This window comes from Kwoniella shivajii, chromosome 5 (assembly GCF_035658355.1).
Source record: "Kwoniella shivajii chromosome 5, complete sequence".
Taxonomy (NCBI): domain Eukaryota; kingdom Fungi; phylum Basidiomycota; class Tremellomycetes; order Tremellales; family Cryptococcaceae; genus Kwoniella; species Kwoniella shivajii.
The window spans coordinates 1,739,852-1,758,763 of record NC_085912.1 but is presented as its reverse complement, the minus strand read 5'-3'; the positions used below and the strand labels follow the sequence as shown (position 1 = coordinate 1,758,763).

The 18,912-nt window shown below is 42.4% G+C and overlaps 6 protein-coding genes across 6 annotated transcripts; 2 read left to right on the top strand and 4 right to left on the bottom strand.

Moving 5' to 3' along the window:
* Positions 1–1,585: 1,585 nt before the first annotated feature.
* Positions 1,586–3,961, top strand: IL334_004398 (uncharacterized protein; the record flags this gene model as incomplete). The annotated part of the gene is made up of 5 exons (XM_062936116.1): positions 1,586–2,106; positions 2,232–2,253; positions 2,302–2,424; positions 2,508–2,583; positions 2,637–3,961. The coding sequence occupies 5 exons, from the start codon at positions 1,586–1,588 to the stop codon at positions 3,959–3,961; spliced, it is 2,067 nt and encodes a 688-aa protein (XP_062792167.1).
* A 734-nt stretch (positions 3,962–4,695) lies between these two features.
* On the top strand, positions 4,696–6,573 carry IL334_004397 (uncharacterized protein; the record flags this gene model as incomplete). Its single annotated transcript, XM_062936115.1, has 5 exons — positions 4,696–4,826; positions 4,985–5,333; positions 5,476–5,976; positions 6,102–6,265; positions 6,462–6,573. 5 exons carry the CDS (start codon positions 4,696–4,698, stop codon positions 6,571–6,573), a joined length of 1,257 nt encoding a protein of 418 aa, XP_062792166.1.
* A 293-nt stretch (positions 6,574–6,866) lies between these two features.
* IL334_004396 (uncharacterized protein) lies at positions 6,867–8,481 on the bottom strand (the record flags this gene model as incomplete). Its single annotated transcript, XM_062936114.1, has 8 exons — positions 6,867–6,935; positions 7,039–7,160; positions 7,254–7,489; positions 7,577–7,672; positions 7,829–7,854; positions 7,951–8,057; positions 8,166–8,279; positions 8,460–8,481. The coding sequence occupies 8 exons, from the start codon at positions 8,479–8,481 to the stop codon at positions 6,867–6,869; spliced, it is 792 nt and encodes a 263-aa protein (XP_062792165.1).
* A 547-nt stretch (positions 8,482–9,028) lies between these two features.
* Positions 9,029–12,281, bottom strand: IL334_004395 (uncharacterized protein; the record flags this gene model as incomplete). The annotated part of the gene is made up of 9 exons (XM_062936113.1): positions 9,029–9,073; positions 9,146–9,457; positions 9,520–9,934; positions 9,991–10,301; positions 10,359–10,382; positions 10,446–10,642; positions 10,705–10,820; positions 10,895–10,999; positions 11,110–12,281. 9 exons carry the CDS (start codon positions 12,279–12,281, stop codon positions 9,029–9,031), a joined length of 2,697 nt encoding a protein of 898 aa, XP_062792164.1.
* Positions 12,282–13,112: 831 nt separating this feature from the next.
* On the bottom strand, positions 13,113–13,846 carry IL334_004394 (ribosomal protein L24; the record flags this gene model as incomplete). Its single annotated transcript, XM_062936112.1, has 3 exons — positions 13,113–13,313; positions 13,426–13,509; positions 13,805–13,846. The coding sequence occupies 3 exons, from the start codon at positions 13,844–13,846 to the stop codon at positions 13,113–13,115; spliced, it is 327 nt and encodes a 108-aa protein (XP_062792163.1).
* Positions 13,847–15,357: 1,511 nt separating this feature from the next.
* IL334_004393 (uncharacterized protein) lies at positions 15,358–18,368 on the bottom strand (the record flags this gene model as incomplete). Its single annotated transcript, XM_062936111.1, has 4 exons — positions 15,358–16,498; positions 16,568–16,980; positions 17,070–17,476; positions 17,531–18,368. 4 exons carry the CDS (start codon positions 18,366–18,368, stop codon positions 15,358–15,360), a joined length of 2,799 nt encoding a protein of 932 aa, XP_062792162.1.
* Between the last annotated feature and the right edge of the window lie 544 nt (positions 18,369–18,912).

Here is an 18,912-nt window from a genome sequence, read left to right as displayed (position 1 = left end):
CATGCAACCTTCCTTCGACTTCCTCACCGATGATAACGGGCAACGAGGTACATACTACGCACGAATGAAAAGAGGGTGGAGACGATGATCTATTTCAATAATATTAAACGCCCTTTGATGAGGTTTAGCCGAACGCCCTCGTACTCTGACAAACTCATGGGAGAACAATAAAGACATGTCTGAACAATTCAATCTGAACACAGCTTTATTACCTGATCAAGAGACTTTGTGTTGATGGTTACTCAAATTCAAGGGTTGATATACACAACCACACACACCGCACAGCCAGGGCGATCAAAATATCATCTTTCAACCATCAAATCCAATCAAAAACCAAAGGAGTGGGAGTCGTTGCCGTGGTTTCCCCCCTTTTGCAAATGATGATGATAAAGTGAAAAAGAAAGCAGAACACACGCCGATCATTCTGTTCTCTTTATTACCAATGATGAATGACGAATGACGAAGGAGGCGGAGAATTGGTTGTAGGGGATACAGTAAACCATCATCATCAACTATAACAACAACAATAGCAATATCAAATGAAAACAGATAAATTCAATGACATTGTCATCGGAGAGGCACACGTTGACATCGATCGAGTCATGAACTTCAAATACAAAGGATATAAAGAGAAGAAATCGAGCTGTCCTTCCACGATCATCCAATCCACTTCTATATACCTCGTCAATCTGACTTTCAATAATCATACCTCGATACTTTCCCATCAGACTAACACTCACACACCAATCAACATGTCATCCTCATACCTCTCATAGCATCGACACCATCTCTTCATCGTACTTTCTTAATATACTCTCTTAATCCCTGTGACGAGATTTGATCCCTCGTTTACAGTAGATTATTTGCCACCTCCCACCTCTCACTTCCTTTGTTTTCTTTCTTTTTCCCATCCACACCTGCACTCCTTTATACTCTTATTTCACCCCCATCGATCTCTCCGTCAAACAACAACTCGATAACAAAGCCAATCCGATTCGAATATCTGTGGCCCCTGTGCTGCAGCTTGTACGAGGTAATCAAGTGTTGATTCCTGATTGTGTCAAGTGGAAGCCCAGGACCAGGATTTGAAGTGGTCGGGTTCTACCCTTCCTTCCAATTAACCTGGAGCGTGCATGTTGTACAATGTGAGTAAAAGGTCTTGTATCTCTCCTTTCCATTATTCTCCTTAATCTCCTTTCATCGCTCCTCCATCAATGGGCTTCATCATGAATGGGGATGAATGATCCATGGGAACAGAAATGCTTTTATCCCTCCAAAAGTGATAGAGAACATCCTTCTTTGTTGTTTTGCACTTCCACTTCCATTATATTAACCTTCTCATTCTTCTCTCTACATTCGTTTGACGGACTGCCTTTATATTTCTACTTCTTCCGTACTCAGCAGTGGCTGACACAGATAGACAACTGCAGCTGTCATTACTAACGAGCTCAAGTACTCCATTTGATACGAGAAGCACGGGTTGGCTTCTTCAACATACAAGGTGAGTAAGTATCAGTAATTCTTTCTTTTCGTCTTTCGGATGATTCTTATCTTTATCACATTTCAGATCGACAAAAGATCAAAAATGAACTCACCTTCGTCATGCGTTCCACCTGGACCTAAAGATCATCATCTCTCGAGGCTATATAATCCATCTCCATATCCGTCGGCATTGGCATCAGGACAAGCGCCATTCTTCCGAAGCTCAAGTGCGAATGACACTACTTGGGATATGAAAGCTCCGATATCACAATCAAGACCGTATGTATCACCTGATCCATCCCCATTGGAAGAAAGGTTTGATCACAACTCCGGACCTCATCTTCCTCATCCCAACACATTTGCTTATCGTCCGAGGGACTTCCCTTATCCTCCGCCAATCTTACATGAAAGACCACCTGAAGCGTTGATGCATCAGAACAATCGGCTTTATGAAACGATGCCGATGCATTCACCAAGATATAATGAAGATGCCCGTTCACGTGGAGATGATATCGATCCTTGGTATAATCCAGTTTTAATCCCTCAACCAAGACAACAGAAAAAACAAAAAGGTCAAAAGAAAGTGGAAGGTAAACAACCTACTTTCTTGACCAAGCTTTACGGGTGAGTGACTCCATACATATCCTGCCGTCCAGGTAACCCTGCTGATATTTTTAGCTTAGTATCCTGTAAGTCGAATACCGGCTTGTATGCAACTCGCGACCAAGCTGACATTGCATATCACTCAGGGATCAACCAGAATATCACCACGTAAGTGGGCTTTCGGATATCGAAGACCGATTAGCTGACGTTTCTCAGATTATTCGATGGGACGAGACTGGTGAAGCAATCGTCATTGAAAATCCCGAAGAGTTAGCAGACAAGATCTTGCCGGTTGTTTATCGTCAAAGCAGATTTGCAAGCTTCTCGCGACAACTCAATGTAAGTGCCACTTGCTGGTCGCTGCTTCCCATACTCTCAACGCCAGCAAAAGGTTATCGTTAACTTATTGATCAATATAATAGATCTACGGATTCAATCGTAAACTCAGTCTACGTCATGTCGAGAGGGGTATTTGCGATCCTGATGCTAGTACATGGTGTAAATCTTCCAACCATTTTACATGAGATCTCCACTGACGTGGAATATGATAGCTCATCCGTTCCTCAAGCGAGAATCATCCAAAGCTGACATCCTATCATTCAAGAGACGAGTACCGCCTCGACCTACCCAGGCTCAAAAACGAAGACTGAGTATGCCAGATGAAGGACAGTCGCCTACATCATCTGAACATAGCGTTGAGTTTCACTCTCCAACTGGAGCATATCAGCACCATTTGTTACCCGATGTTGACGAAGAACGTCCCATCTTCTTCCCTCATCCAAGAGATTCATCGTTTGGGTTTCAAGAATTTCGTCCTCTTCCTCCATCCGAGTACTTCGCTTATGAGAGACAATCTCCAGCGTCTCTCGAGTTCGATTATTCCAATCCTAATCCTGAAGATTCCAGGCGATTCGCCAATCCACTCCCACAACGTCAATTAGGTTTATCAAGAGAATGGGACAGGGTAGAACCGAGTCATCTCTTCCACACACATCCACTTCAAGAGATACAGGATAATGGACCTCAATCCGCTCCTGCCAATACTTCATCTTTCCCTATCCCCATCAAAGTCACCCAACAACATACCAGAACAAGGAGTGTTCAAGGAGAACCTCCTTCTGCTATGTTGTATTCTCCTTCATCACCATATAATACTCAATCATGGTTGATAGGTGATGTACCCGAGCCTCAATTGAAACAAGAAGCAGATAACAGTCCCATCTCTCCGACTCAGGAACTATATCACTACTATCCTGAGCCTAATTCCAAATTCAACTCGAACGAGACTTCCACATGGGCAAGAAGAGAAGTCCTTGATCTGCCCATTAGCAGGTTAGACTTCTTAGCCAAAGACATGAGATTGAACTATTCGTCGCAATCTTTACTTAACGATTTCGGTCCAGGTTCAGGTTCCCAGGAGGTCAATGGACTTGCAATTGCTTCGCAGGGGTTCTCAGCTTTATCACCTGACTCACCTCCTACAATCTCACCTGGAATCATTCAATCTGGATTTTCATTCCCGTCCAATCCCAAATCGATCTCACCTGCACCCGCACCAAGAGCTCATGTTTCCAACATTGCTCAGATCAGACAGGAGAGAAGAGCGACTATATCTTCAAGTCCTTATAGTCCACGTAATCGACTTGCGACTTTACCTTTCGGAGTAGCAGGAGGAGCAGGTAGTCTGAGGACAATAGCTAGTAGAAGAGGCTCAGAAGCTCCCTTATCAGGATTAGGATTAGGATTAAAAATCGGTGAATTCAAAATTGAAAAAGAAATCGATGAAGAACAAGCTTTACCAAGTGCAAGTATAAGATTTGAAGATATACATCCATTTGAAGGTATCTTAGGTGGTGAAGGCAAGGGAGAAGTTTGATTTATTACGCATCTTGATGTGGAAACTACGGATTTGTGAGTTCATGCTGGAACTATCGCTCAGAGGCCACTCGCGTTGATGACACCCAGGCTGACGAGCACTTTATCTAAGATAAATGGGCGTATCTTGATGACATCCCTATTCTGAACTATTCATTGATGTTTATAGAGATGTTGTACGGGTTGTACAGTGCGAATATACTGCTACATTTAGATGTTCATTTTCTTGCCTGAGACGTGAAGCGTATATATAGGAATTAGGGATTAAAATATAGGATATAGGGTCTCCTGTAGAGCTGTCAAGTATTTATTAGTCATATCGGAAATACAAGATAAGAATGTACGATGATGGGCTGATGAGTGATATAGATGTATATTCTTTCTAGGATCTCTTTAGATAAGTTTCATTTTTTGATGATCAAGTTTGTGATTTGCTCGTATTGTGGAAGAAATGGTTTGGGATGAAGTTTCGGAAATGATTTGGGTATGCAACTTTCTTCAAACTGACCTGAAGACCTGCGAATGAACATCATGAAACCAGATAGGTCTTCTCACATGCGCATGCAATGCTGGATACGAATTTTCACGGGACATCACCACCGTCGAAGTTTGTCAACAAGAGGTGGAGGTAGTCCATTCGCAACGAATTCATCGTCTCAAATCCCACAACTCATGATCCCTTCTTGTCCTTTCGATCCATAATGAACTTTGACGCGAATAGCCAAGTCCATCGAGATGTTACCACCTCGTAGACCGACGCAGAATGCTGAAAAGCCGAATCAGAATCAGAACCGAGGGAAAAGCGGATCGATACATCCTGATGATGCCATAAGACAAACGGATGATGATGCGTCTTCTTCTCGAGCGTGAGTTTGGAATTTTCTTTCACCTTGTCCTTGAGTGATCAGGTGACTTGACGAAACTGTGTCATATCTCAAATCTCACCTATATTCAAGCATGAGAAAAACCTCTCGATGCAGCATTCTGAGTCAAGCTAATTCTGATCGTATTGATTGATGTACAGCTCAGCAATCTCATTAGGTTATTTGAATGATCCATACTCCACTTTACTATATAAACCAAATTTCATTCCTGGTCAATCACAACCTCACTCTCAACCTCAATTTCAATCTCAATCTCAATCTAAAGGCTCCTATGGATTTGGACAAGGGGGTGGCTATATGAATACGAATGGCAGCGGGAGCGGGATAATACGTAAACCACCTTTGATCAATATAGGTACACATCATCGAACGGTCGGTATCGATATCCTGATCAACAAGTTTCTGGATAAGGGAAAGGGAGAGACAGAGGAGTCGAGACAAATCGTCTCTTTAGGTGCTGGAAGTGATACGAGGTTTTGGAGATTAATGGTCAGTCATTCATTATCATTATCCTGGTGTTTTGGTTTGTGGGTCATTGAAAACAACAGTGGTGTATTCCCTCTAATATTTGCTGTAAAGACTGAACATGAGCATAGAGGTGTTACTAATTGAATCATGTTGAAATCTACAGTCCCAACAGAACCCACCCAATATAGCCAAATATATCGAGATTGATTTCCCACATTTAACTTCACCAAAAGCACAACGTATAGCTCGTCAAAAGAAATTACATTGTCTACTACAATCTCCTTCTTGTTCTCATCCGGAAGTATCCATGCCGTCCACATCGGGCGCACCTTCGTCGTCGTCATCTACGATACCATATAAGATATCTCAAGGTGGAACACGACTGGATTCAAGATTTTATCATTTACTTCCAATGGATCTTCGACCTTGCCCAATTCCTAAACGATCAATACATGATATACTAGATGAATACCTCTTACCACTTCTCGATAATTCGAAACCAACTTTATTCTTAGCTGAATGTCTTTTTCCTTATATGCCTCCCGAAGATAGTTTGTCGATCATTTCATGGTTTGGAGAAAAGTTTCATCATTCAATGGGAGTAGTATATGAGATGAGTGGATTGGATGACAGTTTTGGTAAAGTCATGAAAAGGAATTTAGCCGTATGTTCGAAATCCCTCTTTTTGGGTAAAGTCGTATCGTCCTACCAATGATTTCAATACAACAATATGGAGAAGATCAACAAAGCTCATGCTGATCATGTTGATTGTGTGATTTACGCTTGCAGTCCAGGAATCTCTCAATACCAGGCTCGACACCATTTCCAACACCACAATCACAAGCCGACCGATTCCTAGATCCACGTTTGGGTAAAGGTGTCTTTGATCAGAGTGGAGTGAAGACATTGTGGCAGGTGAGAGATGAAGTTATTGATGCGAAGGAACTGCAACGGTATGTCTTGTATCTCATGTTCGACTCGCCCTTCTTATTTGCGCTGGTTCAAAATTTCGTGTTTGAAGAGAGAGGAGTAATGAGAGACTTCAGAGACACAAAAAGACCGAATCCTGCCTCTTTTGTTCTGAACCAGAGCCCATGTGGACGTAGGTCATTCATTGATCGAGCTAATAATGTCACTATTATAACTTAGTATATCGAGATTGGAGATATTGGATGAAATTGAAGAGCTGAAATTGGTTCTAGAACATTACGTTATTGCTTGGGGAGTCAAAGGAGATATCTTGAGAGATGTGGGATTGTGAAAAGGATACCTTGGAGATCAGTGGTAAATGACATCTGTATATCATGAAACGAGTTGAACACGATCAGGTATGATTAATGTTTAGCTGCTTGTAACAGCGTATAAGAGGTATGACCGTACGACAGTTCAGTTGTCGTTAACAGCACAGCATGTTCAAGCGATTTATGCATGTTACCGCTAAGAATAATCTCAATGCATGGGTATATACCCGATATATGCACATATATTGAAATTGACATTCTACTTCAGAAAGTCAATTGCGATATCAACACCAAGATGACTTTTCCTCAAAGTCTAGAAAGTTTCCTCTTCTTCAAGATGATGCTGTTGACCTTCTTCAACTTCGCCTTCACCTTCAGGGACCTATGGGTCATGACTCGTATCATCAGTGTTTTGTCGCCAAAGTGAAAGGGGATATGACAAATTGCAAGAAAATTGATCGCTAGCGTGTCAACAGAAAGCTCACCTCAAATCCCTCAATGGTAGCATATAAGATCTCTTGAATTTTAGCCATTACATCATTTTCTTCTTGCGTCACACCTTCTACTGCTGAGCGTTCTTGAACGATCAATTCGATATTTCGAAGTTCTGCGAGTATTCATGTTAGTATACCTGCTATCTCGTATGGAAGGACTAGGAAGATGGGAAATGGGAAATGACACGATGAGTTGTTCGACTCACTGTCAAAGTAGAAATCTCTCTCCTTTAACAAACTTTCACTGTGAGCTTCGATCTCAGCTACTCTAGCTTGCATCTGAGCGACTTGAGCTGCGGAAGCTGATGAAACTTGTCTACTTGCTCCGAGACCGCCACCACCTCCACCCGCTGTTGCTGCTGAACGAGAGAAACTCGATGGTGCAGTTCGACTGGATGATGTCGTACGTGATGGTTGAGGTTGAGATGGTATTGCACCTCCTCTATGGGAAACAACGAAAAGGTTCAGTTGAATACAAGTATGAATACCTCTTTGAAAGCGCGGGGATCTCAGGCAGGTATACACTCACGCTCGTCCTTGCGCATCGTAACCCATTCCGCCACTATTAGTGTCCCAGAATTTCTTCATCCATTGTAAGAATTCGAGATTATCTTGCATCTTGCATCTGAAGAGAGGTAAAGGCAAAGGTTAGCTCTATCGTCAAAATATCAAGAACACTGTTCGTTGTTCGTCACTAGCCCTTCCTTACGTTCGCCGCTTTGGTCCACCTTTTCCACGACACAATAGGAATAACAATGAGAAGCCAAAGTGCAAAACTCACTTTACTAATTTCTCAACGGGTATAGGCTACATACGAAACACATCAGCTTGTGAGCCCTTTCTTTTCTTCTATTTCATCAAAAACAAACAAAAAAAAGCAGATTAGCGTAAAAGAAAGCTCACCTTTTCAATCCTGTTCATTTTAAAAGATTTTTGTAATATTTTGAAATTATCTAAATATTCGTATTCCATCTTTGCGTTGAATTTGACTCTTGACATTGGGAGATTTCCTATATCCCCATCACGATTCGATTAGTATCACATTATGAGCGTTGTAGGAGTCATGAAGTCAATCGATCCATTGAATTGCAAGAGAGAGAGAATAAAGAGAAACTCACCATAAATGGAATCTACGATTTGACAATAAACTGAACCTGTACCGCATTGTTCAACTTTTGTGATCACTGTAGGTTCAAGTAATTCATTTAACCAAGCGAGTAATTCCCCTCTAGCTGTAAATTCATGTGTCAGCTAGTTTGCCTTTCATTCGAGCTGGCCTTTCATTCAGTAATTGAGAGAGTGCAGGTTGACTGAGGGGTGATTCCAAATCTTCCTGTTCAGGTATTGGGGCAGATAGCATTCCAGATACCACAACCCTCTTCAACCGAGTTGGATTTACAGTCACAACTCACATTCTCCCACGTAGACTGACATCGTTGATCGTTCTATCTGTATGTATCGTTCTTGTTTTCGTAATGATCGTATAAGTGTATATTCTATCTTCTTGGAGTATCGTGTGAAGTCTCTAAGCTGTAAGAATTGGTTGTATCTATATCAACTGAACAACAAAACACACAAAATACAACAAAAGTCAAAAAAGCTCAAAGCTCAAAGCTCAAACGACGCGCTCGGACACTTTTCCTAATTGCATTCGACGCGTGGTATCTCCCCCCTGGTGGGTGTTACCTTATCAATTTGACTCTGTTTGTAATATGGGATGTTATATCCACGTCATGTCATATGGGGATTTCATAAGATATGTCATCTAATCTACCTAGAAACATATTGGAAACGAGGGAGACTCAGCCCCCTTGCCTACATTCGTTTGTGATGAGTCCTAGCATTTGCTACATTGTGAATTTTAGATTTACTGGGTATCGAACATGCTGTCTTTTAGTCAGGATATAGCCACAATCATCGGACTCTTGATTCTCTACCTTTTCACTAAAAAAACGCCTTATTCCAGAAAGGGGAGTATCGTTTAATGGTTGAATAAATCATGGAATACAGTTGGTATTTCGGCGGACTACAATAGAATATCCCATTCAGTTTGAAGATTTGTCAGATGTCTGCAGCACATTAGATGCTTCTCACTCACCTTGAATCTATAAGCACATTCTGTACTCCTCAACATTTCAACATCGCCTCCTGCAGCTTGTACGAAACTGACAACTACACCGTTCACCTGTGCACCTTGTCTGGTTGATGGTGGAACGGCTGCCGCTGCTCTATGAGCATATCCCTCTACTGATCTGGGTAGGTCAAAATTGATGACTAGAGGTGACCAAGGTACTTCCGGTGGTTTGATGTTGACATCGAAAACAACCAAGAATCTCGGTCCATTACCTGAAAGTGATATTCTCCATTGTTGAAGTATCGCTTTCTTTTGTGATGGCGGCATGTCGGGTGTCTGTTATTGGATGTGCAGATGGAATATCAGTAAGTGGCACTCATTTCCATTATAAAACTCACAAGATACAATGTTTCCCACTTCCTATTTTGCAATCTAAACACAACAGCTTCTAATGTACTGAAAGTTCCCACATGAATGACAGCTTGCCATAATGGATAATCTTCCAGCATTTTGATCAAAGTATCTAGTTTATATTCTTTCGCTCTTGTTTGCTCTTCATTCTGTCCACCTTGATTCCTACCCGATCCTATCGTACCCGGCCCGATCTCAGCGACTTGTTGAGGATTACCAGCTTGAGCTGAGCCGGTGATTGTAAGATATACATAGGTGTGTTTCAGGTTAATTCCTGGGGTAACTGAAGATACTGATTCTTGGGAATTGGTTCCACCTTCTCTTCGTACAAGTACTCGTACTGGATCCCTTACTGATAACGATTGCGAAAAATTGATGACGTCTGTGGGGATAGTATTGGAGCTACAGAAGCATCTCGTCAGATGCTGGATGGTTATTGACAGATGTAATTTACTCACAATAGACAGGTCTGTCTCTCTATTACAGTCGAGCCAGCTCCTTGTGCCCCATTCGTATTGGACGTCACATTTGATGCTGAAGTACCGAATCTTGAACCTTGCGAAGGGAAAGGAGTTTTACTTGCAGGGTTGAAGGGTGAGTCTCTTCCTGCGTCGTACGGACTAGTCAAACCAGGCGAGAATGGTGTGCCAATCGGTCCAGCTCCTCCTGGAGTCAACGGTCCAGTCATACTTGCGCCTCCACCGTTACCTCGTCGAGGAGCAGGTAGAAGTTTGGCAACATTCAGTACGTTATCGTAGAGGTTTCGAGCCTAGGTATGGATCATCAGCTTAGCAGGAAGAAACCAGGGCGGAATCCGGCTACTCACGATCAATTGGTCGACCTCATCAAGCTACATCGAAAAATCGTTAGTTAATATCCTTACAATGATAGCAGGACAACTGCGGTCACTCACAATCAACAATCGACATTCTCCGCCCGCCAAGCCACCTCTGCTGCTCATGACTTCAGCTATCTTTGCGGGGGTACCAATGAGAATATGTATAGCATCTCTTTGCATCGCTGCAATTTCGTTTTGCATTCCGGACGAGCCAGCAGCACCTGCCGCCACACCGGATCGAATACCTAAGGGGCCACCGACTCCTCTGACGACTGTGAAATATGGGATAATCAGCACATCTAAGTAAATTAAATGATGAGGGACTGCGACTGACGCTTATGACACTGCATAGCCTGATCTACAGTCGTGGTTATAATGATCACAGCTGGTCCGTTGTATGTCGATGTGGGAGGTGGGAGGCCTTGAACAAGATGTAATGCGGGTATCACGCTGAGAAATCCACGATAAGTACAAAGCCATAGGAAGGAGAATGGGCACTTTGTTGGTATTGAGATCCAACTTACTATGAGATGATCCTCTCCGTCGTGGGAGGCGCTTGAGCAATAATATCATTTCCTTTAATCATGAATGGTAATACTCGAGTCTGGATTTTGTTCGGTGGTCCGATTCTGAAGATGAAGTTGGTGTATCAGCAGGTGTAAAAGGTAAACTCGGAAGAGGAATTCAGTTTAAACGTAGTCTATTACTATTAAAGAATAAGAGAAAAAAGTTCACTCACCCATATTTCGAGATCGATCTCAACAAATCGACTTTCAGATTCAAATGATCCCATTTGGTGATCACTATGCCAGCGCCTGGAGCTATCGAGTTACCACCTGGAGTCAACGGACCATTATTCGTGGTTCTTATTATATCTGGAGTTTGCATCGGGATTGAAATCGAACCCGGACCTGGACTTTGACTTTGACTTTGCCAATCTCTTAGACCTGAGGGAGTATGACCTTGGTTGTGACCTTGATTTGGATTTGGATTTGGATGTTGGGACGAAGGTTGACCAATTACACCACTTGAGAATGATCTATTCATATTTGGTCTTATACCACCACCACCAACTCCTCCTCCTCCTCCTCCTCCTCCTGGGATAGGCGTACTATTGATACCTGAACTTGGAGATCCAAAAGATTGGTTTGGAGTGGTCATTGGACCATTTGAATTGATCAAACTCTCAACACCTTGATGTAATGGTCTTGGTATACCTAATGCCAAATGATTTTGTTGATGTTGATTTTGATTTTGATTTTGATTTTGATTTTGGGTTTTAATCCTTTCTCCACCGATATTACCTATACCCAAATTAGATAAAGTAGAAGTTTGATTTGATGAATTTTGCCTTATTATATTATTTGAATTTTGTGATTGTTGTAATCTTTGTAATTGAGCTACAGAGGTCGATAAAGCTGAGATTTGTTGGGTTAAAGCTGCAATTTCATGATTATGCGCATTCGAGTTGGAGTTGGAATTGGACGAAGGTGTTTGAGATTGAGGTTGGGTTGTTGAAGTAGGTATAAAAGGTGATTTTGGAATGATTGAACCATTTTGAGATTTACTTCCTAATCCTCCTATGCCCAGGTTGGAAGGTAATGGTAATTCATCATCGAAAGGGGTGAAAACAGAAGATGAAGAATGATTAATAGTATTCTTTGATCGTGTAGGTGAAGTATTTATCATTTGAGAATGAGATTGAGAACCATTTTGTATATTAGGTAATGTTTGGATAAAAGAAGTCAATTGCGATACTTGTGTTGATAGAGTTGATAAAGCATTTTCAGTTCTCATCAAACGTAGTGACAGAGCTTGATATATTGGTGATGACTCAATTTCACTTTGATTAGGTGTAGGATTAGGTGGTCGGCTGGGTTGATGTGGGATTGGGGTAGTATCCCCTGACATCGTTCGAGAATGTGTGGCCTGACGTGGACGTGTAAATGGCTCGAGGAGAGCTAGTTGAGATGTTAGCGATGCAGATATAACAATATGAAGAGGAGAGAATGTATATGTTGAAAAGCGAATGGATGAATCCAATGATCAACAATTATGAACACGTCACGAAATTGAGATTTAACCTTTGACACCCCCTACCCTCCCCCCCCCCACCCCCTTCCCTCCAATGATATAGCTAGATACGTACTCTTTCTTCGCCCTCTATTACGTTGTTACCACTCTTTTTGCTTCTTATCGTCCTGTCTCGTCTTTCACAGTCGATTCACTGCAGACACTGAGAGTTTGACGAAAGTGAGCATGATGTCGACTACAGTGACACCGCATATATCAAGGTGGAGAGTTCTCTTTCAGGGTACATGCAAAGTAATTATGAATTATGAGGTTCAGGAAAATGGCATCATCTGTAGTGAGCTGAGTATGATACTAAATCACACTTGGCTAACACAGGATGTGAAACCAATCATCGTCGTGCTCAATTTGTCTGTGGTAGACAATTATTGGATGTAATTTGGGTGCTTATGTATACGATATTTGCCCTTCCGTTGTCTTTCTGCTTATCGGTCCCAATTGCGCCTACTCCCAGCTCCTGCCTATAACGATGCCAATTAGTCCCCAATCGATCGGTCGTAAGAATGTATACATCCCATCATTCGTAGTATCCAAATAAATTCAATTGGAACAAGGCTACGAACTCCCTTAACCTAACCTAGACCCACTCCCAACGAATAAAAAGAGCAGCCCGTATTGACGATTTTAAAAGTGAATTTATGAATATATAATTTACTCTTTCATCTCAACGTCACCACCTTCTTGTTGGGTAGATTTAGAACCTTTTCTACCGAGAATGGCTTTTCTGTCGGAATCAAGTTTGAGGGAAGTGATGACTACGTTTGAAGGGTGAATTCCAACGGGTACAGTTGCAGCGTTTGATTTTTCAATGTGTACTCTGTCAACGTGGATAACCCATTTCTTTCTGTAGACCTAAGAACGCAAACTCGAGCGTCAGCGAAAGGAAAGAGTTCCTTGTATTGTACTGGGGCGCGGATAGGGAGTAGGGCGGTGGCTAATTGATATTGTGAAAAGATCCACTCACTTGGGTGACTTTTCCCTCTCGTCCCTTGTATTTACCTCGAACAATTAAAACCTCGTCGTCCTTTCGGATAGGGATTGATCGGGCCTGTTTTCATGGTGATAATTGAGTTAGTAATAGTCTTATGAATACTTCCTCAATCACGAATCGACCTGCTCGACCCCGACCTCGTACTGCTGTGTTATAGAGCCGCAAGGGCATAATTCCCCTGGTATACGATACTCATCATGCGCGCAGTGTTCGTCTTTTCCCTCCACCCGGATCGATATCTTCCCAGCTCGTCCTCAACACATCATGTCCATGTCTCACCATCCCTAGAAGTTGACAGCCTCCAATGCATCCCACCCTAAGACCTCGACCTGATTCGCAAGATTGCACTCACGGTGTGTTCCTTTCTCAAATCCTTGCTGAGAGGAGATGACATGATCTTCCTCTTGAGTCCTGAAGGAGCGGCAAAGTGTGCCTTTCGGGACTTTCGACGGTCATGGGCGAGGCCTAATTATCATAGCAGAATTAGCAAATTTGTTTGGTCCAACAAACATTATCGGAGGCGATTGCAAGGCGGAACAAGCAAGCGAGTGTGAGTGAGCAATAGCAAGCGTGCGAGTGAACATGCAACGACTTGTCGAATTGCTGATGTTTGGTGATCAGGATGAAGTCGAAAGTCGAAGTTGAGGTGGATGTTCATAACACTGCGAAAATTGATGATACGAGGAGTTATATCGCCTTGATGTAAATCCAATTGAACGCAAAGTGGTATGTATCCCAAAATCCAACGTGTTCTGCTTCTATGTCCTCTTCCGTTCTCCAATAGATACCAAAGACATCATGACGGTCCTACTGAGTTCCCAGACCTAATACGATTTCTCCTGTCCTCTTATCCTATTAACACTATGACGGTCTTGATTGATGGTTGTATCCATCCATTTCTCAGTTCGTTGATACAGTAATTCATCTGGGAAATACAGCTGATTGAATCTTCCCATGTTGTTCTCTCGCCATTATCGATATTCTTCTCGTCGTATCGATCTTTGCATATGTTGTGTTTGAAGTGGTTGTATCGCATGATGTCTATTTTCTATTGTACTTCTCTTGCTTTGCTCTCGTTCTCACTCGCTCACTCGTTGTGGGCCAAGACGAACATCACTTACCAGTTGAAGAAGCCATTTTTGATTGATTGGGTGTTTTTTGTTGAAGGATGAAGGAGGAAAGAAGGGAGGTTATAGACTTAAGTGAAATGATAAAACCTCTAAAAAATCTACCTACTAACGAGCGGGAAAGGGGAAAGGCGCTGTCAGTAGAAAGTCACACTGTGCAGAGAGTGTGGGTGTGTATGGTAGGTACAGTGGAGGGGGAAGTAGTAGTCAGTTACAGTGAATCACTCGCATACAGAGGCACTCTACAGTGACAAGAGCCAGCTACGGTGGCAGTGGAGATTTACTATGCATTTCAGAAAATACAGGAAATGCCGCTACGATGTAAAACGGAGAATAAGAAGAGGGAGGATGTGGCACCGACCGGGCAACTGTTGGAGCGTCGGCGTTAGTTTTATATCCGATGAGGTCGCTTGTCCGGGATTCATCGTTCCACCCGCATGCCGTGTGTCTCTTTGGCATTATCTGACTCGAACTGGACTCAATGCGTCCAGATAGCCGAAGGTTACTTCCAGGACTACATCGGATACATGATAATAATGACAACTGCTGTTGCCGAATGACCAATCTAACAGCCTACAACGAATGAATTTCACAAGGTCACGAAATATACTGAATCTCTACAACCCATGATACTGACAACGATATAAACGTACACTTTTTAACTAGCAAACAAAGATAAGATCGAGGAATGGTACAGATAACCATTTTCTACAACCTTTTCAGAGCTTTAAACCACTCGAAGCACTTATCTGCTTTACAACGCCCTTGTACTCATCCCTTACTCCCTTCTGCCAAGTACGACCTCCACAACACCACCTCCCCAAATATGCTGGAAATTCTCTTTTACAGCCCCTTTCTTCGGTTCAATTCCAATTTCCAATACATATGTTAGAGTCATTTCAGGAACAATGAAACTCTGGATCAGTCTTCTCAAAACGTCTGCATGTGAATTTGAACATGTTTTGATTGACATGGAACCTTGTAAATGAACATCTGTTGAATCCATGTTGATAGGTAATACAGATGCTGAAGTTGGCGAAGTTGACATCTCTGGTCTACTCTGTATTGGACTTTGGTGATCTTCATCTATGATCGGAGGTAGAGATATATTGTTTGATGGAGGTGATAACACCCCTGATCCTGATCCAGATCCAGATGGATTAGGAGTTTGTTGATTTGCATTTGAAGTTGAAGTTGAATTTCTTCTTAATAGACTGAATGATCCTCTTCTGTCACTGAGAAAGGATTTCCTTCTGGGTGATTCAGCTAACCCTGATCCAGCAGAAGATAACCTTCTCAATGGTCCGCCTGCTCCCCCAGATCCACCATTTTCAGTGGTTCCCGTTGGTGTATTCACAGTAGAAGGGAGACTTGAGCTTAATCCGTCTCCTCCGGATCCGGAACCTGATGCCGTAGCTGTTTGGACAGGACCAGATACCGTCGAACCTCTTCTCATATCTGATGTATTTTCACCGATCGAACTCAATGTAATTCTTTCACCACCTTCTTGCCAAATTTCAACTTCAGTCGGAATTTCAATTCTTCTAACTTCCTTCTCAATCCCGATTCTAAAAATCAATACTCTTGTTAAACGAATGACAAATCGACTATCCATTGGATTAGAAAAAGTCGATAAAGGATGTGGTAAGGTGGAATGGAAATGTAGGTGGAACGGGAATTTAGGTAATTCGCCTTGATTCGGTATGAATAAGATTGGTGGTGAAGGTAGCAATAGCGTTACATCAACACCTGGTCCTGTCGTACCTACTGGATTAGGCAGGTTGGTTTTGGTTTTCGGTTTACCACCACTCAGTTGAATTGTTCTCCATCCTGGATTTAATGGGTCATCCAATGTCAGTGCTCTCAATCGTCGAGGTGGAATATACGCTCTCGGTTGATACACTATTGGTACGGTCAAACTATGTACTCGCGTTACCAGAATGTCAGCATATATATTACCGAAAGTGTATCTCAGGAGTCAGACTCACGTTTCGTTAAACCTCAGACCCTTTCTGACCAACTTCACTCTTAACACGTAATCAACACTAGCTTGCATTCCCAATTGTTGCAAATCACATGTTGGCGGCAATTCGCCATTCGAATCTTTGAAATGGGTGCTTGGCATTTGCAACGAGAATTCGAATGAGGAATTTGGTGTAATGAGTGGTTGTCCATCTTTCGTTTTGGGTTGTTCAGCTGAACTTGTTGATGCGACATGGGGCGCGGATGATGATTGAGCTGTTTCTTGAGTTTCTTGATTGGCTGGTTGCCCGGAAGGACCAGATGACAAAAGGGATTCCTCGGGAGGGAAAAGTTGTGCTTTATTCCTTGCTAATGGAAGCGTATCTAAAACGGTATATTGTCCTCGAACGTAATATGATACATTGATCATACCAATGATCTAATCAATAGGTAGAAGATGAGCATTTGATCTCTCTTCGCTACAAGGTATGACGGTGTTAGATAGAAGAAGCCAAGACATGTACTTACGGAGATCTCTAATCCTATGGCTCTATCGACTTTACCAACTTCCACTGTACCTTCCACCCAACCTTCTCTTGGTAATCTGATGTATAACGGTCCTGTGCCATTCGCGTTCATCCTTATTCCACCTCTTGTTATGGTCATTTTCAATTTCTTTCCACCTGTACTAGTATTGATAGTTCCAGTTCCAGATCCGCTCCCGATTCCTCTAATCGCATTGATCACCGTTGCTGCTCCGATCGGTGGTCCTGCGGGTGGTGGTGGAGATTGAGCTATAGCGTTGAAATACGCAGCCGCAGGATGATCAGATGATAAATGTACTGTCGATATTAGACGTAATTCATCCCTTCCCAAAGAAGGTGAATATATAGGTGGTTCACTCGTAGGTATAGGTAAATCAATATAACCTTCTCCTAGCCTTGACGTTGTGGAATTACCTATCCCACTACCATGAACAATGCCGGCACCGTTACCTAGTGAGCTACTTAATTGGTTTGATAGATCAGGACGCAAATATGAATGATCTTGAACTGTGAACGTGTTTCTTCTAGCTGGTTGAGGTGCTTGACCAAATATCCTTCTTCTAGGAATGAGTGGATCATCATCGTCATCATCATAACCATCATCAACATTTACTGTTTCATCTTCTTCCTCTTCTTCTATTGCTTCTTCGTTACTGTTACTGGTACTGTTGCGATTTCCACCGTTTTCGTTCCCATGTCCGTTCTCGACTGAAGCGCCATTCTCTTCTGATGTATCGATTTCCAATGATGATTGATCCATGGGTCTAATTGATGTATGTGAGGTTCCAAAGTATTCCCTGACGGCATCTTGCATGAATCTCTCCGTTCCTCTTGATTGATCTCTCACCGCACTAGCGCTTATACTGATATTGGTACTTTCCGGTGAGATGGCATATTCATAGTCTGGTAAAGGTGCATTGTTACTGTTATTGGTATTGTTGATTGATATAGGTGGTACTACTCTAGATCTAGAAACTGCGTAACTTGGTAGAGTGGGTCTAGCCCATCTTTCAACTTGAACAGGTTCTGATGATCTTCTAATCGTGTTTGGTAATGGTATAGGTATTGATCGAGTCGTTTCTGATATCGAAGATAATGAAACTCCCGTTATGACGGGGGGTAATACAGGTACTGCGTTACTCGTGCTTGTGCTTGTGGTTGTGCTTGTTGATGATGTTGAGAATGATGATGATCTACCTACCTTAGAGGTTGATTGATGATTATCATCGTTGGCTGAAGTTGAATTAGATCGACTCGATATTGATCTGGGGAGTGATTTCATCTTTTATGTCCTATCTTTGTGTGAATTGTACTTAGGTCATGATGTTGTTTTATTTCACTAGGATGTCTATACTTAATAGCTCAGTCGGGGGGATCAAATGTGGTTTGGAGGTTTGCGTGAGAAGTGAGATCTCCCTTCTTCTCTTGGCTCTGTATGCAATTTCATAACCAAGGTTACACATATTATCATTCATCTTAATTCGTTTTCCCGTTATCTCTCTCTCTCTCGTTTTGGAGTCTCCATGTGATGATCCCATTATTCTCCCATTATTTGCCACCCACTGGTTTCATTTAGTTTTGATCTACCCTGAGAAAGAACAGAAGGGCCGCGACCCCCCCCCCTTCTGCTGATTATGTAAACAAAGCAAACAAAGCATTGACGTCAGCTCCACTCGACGCTGTTAGAATCCCCCAACCTCCACTTTGATGTCAAACGGCGAATGGGTGAGATCGTATCGACCACCGTCGTCTAACTAACGGATATTCCATCTACTCATTCCTCATCTTTGATTGATAATAATACAACTTCCCATATCAGTTGTAAG